The sequence below is a fragment of the Sinocyclocheilus grahami genome, unplaced genomic scaffold (genome assembly GCF_001515645.1).
Source record: "Sinocyclocheilus grahami isolate Dianchi unplaced genomic scaffold, SAMN03320097.WGS_v1.1 scaffold2661.1, whole genome shotgun sequence".
Lineage (NCBI taxonomy): Eukaryota > Metazoa > Chordata > Actinopteri > Cypriniformes > Cyprinidae > Sinocyclocheilus > Sinocyclocheilus grahami.
In genome coordinates, this window is record NW_015507839.1 from 20,398 (window position 1) to 26,183 (window position 5,786).

Below are 5,786 nucleotides of genomic sequence, written 5' to 3' on the forward strand. Positions count from 1 at the left end.
CATTTCTCCTCAGTCCCTCTGTCTCTCCATGCTTTATTTAATACAGCTTTTTCCAGGGAAAGTTGAATATCCAAAGCGATACACTGACATAGACAGTTAAATCTTTATTTGGAATGTATGTCACAAAACATACAAAAATTTGTTTTTTTCCCCCCGCTGCTTTATAATTGTAAAAGTTTCTCAAACGTGTTTAATTTTTATTGGCATAATTTTAAGTACAAAACAATAAACATTTCAGTTCATAACAAAATCAAATACATTTTGCATGAAAGTAGCAAAAGTGTCTTATTTTAATTAAGTAACTCAATATAAATATTGTGATTTAATTAGATTACTTATGATGAACTGCAAATGTAATATATAAACAAAAAGTCTTCTAGATATAAGCATGATTAGTGCTACATAGCAAGCAAATCCAATTTAAACAAAGGTTAAACCAGATCTTTGCATTGATCAGTCTTCAACAGCAGCAATGCTGTCCAACATCTAAAACGACACACAGATGCACTGTTTCTCTGTCTTCAGAATCCTGGAGGAACTGTCTTTATTGATTGGGTCCACTGCATTAAATGTTTTATGTTTTTGGCCATATCTGGCGTGTCAGTTGTAGTTGCTTTAATAAGGAAGAAGAGTCCAGTAGCGACTCCCAGCAGCCCCAGAGTTAATCCCACTCCACAGAAGACTGCCGGACCCACGCTGGGCAGGACAGCAGCCACCTCCGGGACGCCTGGGGATTAGAGTAAGGTGTGTGAACGTTAGAACAGCTTTTCATTGTAGAAATCCACTCAGCTCTTGGTTTTTCATTTGTCACAGAATGATTACTGTTGTTTTTATACATACATCGTTCATGCAAAAAACAACTGGTGATAACAAAATTGATTGTATTTTGATTTAATTAGTAAATGGCTCTTACTCCATATTTTGGTCTGCGGGCTCGGTGGTTCACTGTGCAGCTGTAAATGTCTCTCTCTTCAGGAGTGATCTTCAGAGAGGAGAACACGTGGAAGGTTCCATCGCTCCTCGGTCGGTACTGACTCAGACTCACGCCTTCCGTCACAACGACATTGTTCTTAGTCCATGAGACATTGACAGGTGGAGGAAAGAAGCCTGTCACGTGACAGATGAGCGTGTTTTCAACAGCCAGCTGCACATCGTTCCTTGGATAGATGGACGTCTCAGGGGGTTCTGTGAACATACATAACTGTGTTGAACTTTGCAGTCAGTAGTACATCTGACCTCATTCAAATAAAATCTGTACATAGGAAAACTAATATCATACATATTAAATACAATTGCAAGCCAAAACTCGTACTTAACCAACATATTGATAACACTGAATGCATAACATGTAGCAGTTACCAAACAGATTGATGTAAATGCTAAGAAATGTATTACTGTAAAACTCAATTCATGCCATACCCATTTCCTCTGGTGGGCTCTTGTAAGCTTTTATGAGTACAGCCAAGTTTTGTTTGCATACTTCTTGGTCTCCCAGGCTCACTTCATAAAATCCTGGAAAGCTCGTAGGATCTGCAAAATCAGGCAATGTAACTACTCCTGTCTTCTGATTAAAGTCAGCATGCCACACCTCCTCTCCGTCAGATCCAGTCATAGACTCTTTCTCGGTTTCAGAACATCCAGTGATTGAGAAATCTTTGTGTTCTGCTGAAATGAAAGAAACATCAAAAGATAAATTAGAAATACCCAGAGTCCCAGAGAAATAAACTGCATATCAGATATAACTAATGTGTTTTGGGAACTAACACAAAACCTTTTTTGTCAATTATTTAAAGCACCAGTAGTTTTTAAATGTGATGGTGTTCTATAAAGCTGTTATTAAAAGCCACTATGTTAAATGAACACTTAAAATCAACCACTGGTAGTTAACTATTCATCAGCTTTTTGACTGAACAAACTTAATATGGTAATCAAAGTAAATCTACAACAGTGTGGACAGTCAACAATGTTGTCAGTACAATATGTGTAATATGTGTAACAGTGTAATATGAGGTATATATACAGTTGTACTGCTTAATATTTTTGTATATTTGTAAAATATTTTTGTGAAACCAGTGGTATTTTTTTACACTACCATTAAAAAGTTTGGGGTCAGTATGTTTTTTGTTTTATTCTTTTCTTTTTTATTAATACTTCTTTATTCAGCAAGAATGTTTGGATCAATAAAAAGTGATAGAAATATTTTCTAACAATGTAAGTCTTTTCTATTTTGAGTAAATGCTTTTTAACTTTTTATCCATCAAAAATCGTGAAAAAAGTATCACTGGTTCCATGAAAACATATTGTTTCTAACACTGATAAGAAATCAGCATATTAGAATGATTTCTGAAGGATCATATGGCACTGAAGACTGGAGTAATGATACTGAAAATTCAGCTTTGATCACAGAAATAAATTGCATTTTAAAATATATTACAATCGATTTTTTTATCAAATAAATGCAGCCTTTATAAGCATAAGAAACTTTTTTATAAAAACATAAAAAATCTTACTGATGCCAAACTTTTATACACTAATTCCTCAAGTAAGCGATATACACAAGTGTACGTCATGAAATCATACATCCTTGTACAGGCTTTTCCTATTAAAAATCAGTGTAAATATTTGAATATGCAAAGTGTGAACTTACGTTGAGCCTCAGCTGAGAGAAAAACAGTGAGGGTAAGAATGGCCAGATACTGCTCCACCTCAATCTTCGTGTCCCTGTGCAGATCGTGACGCTTGTAATATTAAGTTTATTCAACAGGCTGAACTATGTAATTTGCCCACACAGCTTAAGTTTCTATTTTCTAATAGTACTGCATAAAAATGGCTCATGGACACTGAAGACCATGCAGAATGCTATTTTATTTGATTTCGAAATTTGACAGTATCCCAATATAGCATTATTGTGTTTAGTATTAAAACACCCTACTTTAAAAAACTTTGAAAAACAAAGAAATTGACATTTCCTATTAACATGTTTCTGTGGAACAATTATCTAAAAAAAAAACTACTGTAGTACATAATAGTTTTGGTAGCTAATTACCTCTTAGATTAACTAAATTTAATGACATACTACATAACCTTTTTAGAACAAATACATTAAACTTTTTTTGAAACCGCAACAGATCCTTGCCCGCCACTACTCCCCTTATCCACTCTACACACAGATAATATCCACGCATTTGTAAAAGACTGAACTCGCACTGTATGACATTACAGAAAGTTGTTCGGTCCGGTTCTTTTCACACAGCAGTCTTGTGTTTCTTGTTAAGCTGCACATTAACATAGAGTCGCGCACACAGAACAGCGCTCATACTTGGCTTCTTTACTAGCGCATTGTGTATTCGCTCACACTATATCGGTGGAACATACCAACTAAACCTAAACTTAACCATTCACTACATATACTACAAGCAGGGCGTCGCTGAAAACAAATGTGTGAGTTTGTTTACAGAATGCTGTTGTCACTGCTATATTTATAAACCCATATAAATAATTATTCAAAAAATATAATTTTATAATTTTGCAGTTCTGGGCTTCAGACCCTTAAAGCATATGTGCGTTAATGCACTCCTGCATGGACATAAAACTTCTCCAAAAACCTCTGAATTTGAAGGACATTAAATTTGCAGAGGAATCATGGGCCAATGACAGTCTAAGTTTTACTCTGTCCCAACATCAGTACCAGTCCTAAAAATAAGCAGCCAAAGAAGGCCAAAAGGCATGGCACGACTGCAGTGGATCAAGCAAGTGAAAAGAAGTTCAACGTCTCAAGCAATTTGAAGCAAGATATCTCAACAATTACGGTGTCAGAAAATAATGCAAAACAGGAACCTACTACTACAATGCTTATAGAGGATGAACATTACTGTGCTCTCATCCTTCTTTTTCTTACATCTTTTCTTATCCTCTATAGAACCTCTGGGGACCTCTAGTGGTACAGTTCCACATTACACAAGTTCAGTCAACACAAATGCATCTATGAATAAAAGTGCAAGCACAAAGAGACTTTACATACTAAACCACTACAGCACAGGTGTAATCCTGTTCGGAGGAATACAGCAAATTACATGACAAAGCTTGAGGAAAGTTATTAAAATTCAAGAGACTCAAAGGCCTGGCATAATACTAAAACAGATTTTGAATGAATCAGTCTGCAAATTATGTATGTTACTACAGCCTATTAATCTGCAAATGTATAACAGGTTTTATTATATTCACTGTAACAGTTTAAATTGCTTTACAGGAAAACTAGATGATGGTGCAGTGGGATTTGTAGCCATCACTGGAAGTTTGTGGTAAGCAAAACCATTTGGAAGTTGAAAATTTGAGTCATTCCATAGTTTTAGTATTGTTAATTCAATGAAAACAGTTATACTATAGAGATCAACCGTGAATATCAAAAGCCAGACGGGGATGAGTTCAAACGTGAATGGTTTTGTGTGCGACGAAATCCGTGACTGCGGTGCTTAAGACGGGAACATGGGTGGAAAATAGGAGAAAACGAATTGAAGCGCAGACGAGGAACAACTTTAAAACTGGAGGGTTTTGTCCGAGTATGTTCTCACAACATTGAGCAGCTGTTACGGGAAGAAAACTCAGAATCCAGTTGCAAGTGAAAAGTGATTTATTGTGACAAACAGTGAAGCTGGGTCGCAAGCCAAATGTGATGATTAAGGTGAGTAGCCATGAGCACACGGGGATTACGAAATCCCGACCCAATCCAGCTAGGGGAGTGGAATCCAACGAGACTTCGATGGGTTCCCAGACTGGACATAATCCGAGACAGAGGACTGGAAACAATCCGAGGCGGAGACTAATTCTGCGTCAAAAGCAGCTGCTCATTTATTTTGATAATTTAACATATTTATATTGCATATTAAGAATGATAATGTTTGCATTGTATGAACACATCATTGCTAAAGGCATGGCTCGTTCCAAGATGGTCTTGAGCAGGACACTACAGTGACTTTATTTAAATGCAGTTGTCTGCTTTTATATTAATTGTGTCCAAATTAAAGGGGTCATATGATGTTGCTAAAGACAAAAGATGTTGTGACGAGACAAAAACATTAAAACCCATTATAATTGAGGCATTTGTTGCATCCGGTGTGGACATAATTACGGATTATAATGACTTATACTTTCTTTTTATGCGTTGCATCACGCCGTGTAACCATAAAACCATGTCTGCATTTGTGATCTGAGAACTGACAAACAACAAGCGCTACTCTACACTGCTCAAAACTCGAATCGTCAGTGGCAAATTCTTGATTTAAAAAAACAAACTTACAGTCTGTCAGTCAGAACAGCCGGCATTGTTGTCTACTCTACCAGGATCAGGACACAGTCCTCCATAAAATGTGCTGCACACATCTGAATATTTGGGTTGAAGTGTTCTGGAACAGTGTTGTAAATACAACTTAACCACTGATTTCTAGTCGTGTCCTCTTTTGGAAGGCCAAACAAAGTAGTTTCTCTTTCACAACGAAACACAGCGTCACACACGGCGGCCTTGAGTGATTGGCGGCCAGCGGATTCAACGAAGGAGCGGCCGGCAGGCTTGCGGCAACCACATGTGACGACCCCGGGCTGGACTTCGTCCACGGTGAAAGCCGATCTGGCGATCCACAGCGCAAAGTTGATGTATTTCCTCAGCGACCAGCATGGATCAGCTCTAGGCATGACAAAGCGGATATCGTCCTCTTTTGGAAGGCCAAACAAAGTAGTTTCGCTTTCACAACGAAACACACAGTGCCTTCATGACATGGCGGCAGCAACAA

The 5,786-nt window shown here is 37.4% G+C and overlaps 1 protein-coding gene across 2 annotated transcripts; it reads right to left on the minus strand.

Annotated features, from left to right (window-relative positions):
• Positions 1 to 569: 569 nt before the first annotated feature.
• On the minus strand, positions 570 to 2,698 carry LOC107575458 (H-2 class II histocompatibility antigen, I-E alpha chain-like). Of its 2 annotated transcripts, none has more exons than XM_016261836.1 (4): positions 2,648 to 2,698; positions 1,420 to 1,662; positions 914 to 1,185; positions 570 to 727 (listed from the first exon to the last, which is right to left on the minus strand). In XM_016261836.1, the coding sequence occupies exons 2-4, from the start codon at positions 1,610 to 1,612 to the stop codon at positions 662 to 664; spliced, it is 531 nt and encodes a 176-aa protein (XP_016117322.1). In that variant the 5' UTR covers positions 1,613 to 1,662; positions 2,648 to 2,698; the 3' UTR covers positions 570 to 661. The 2 variants fall into 2 exon arrangements, with proteins under 2 accessions (XP_016117322.1, XP_016117321.1); XM_016261835.1 differs by having other exon boundaries at positions 1,420 to 1,665.
• Between the last annotated feature and the right edge of the window lie 3,088 nt (positions 2,699 to 5,786).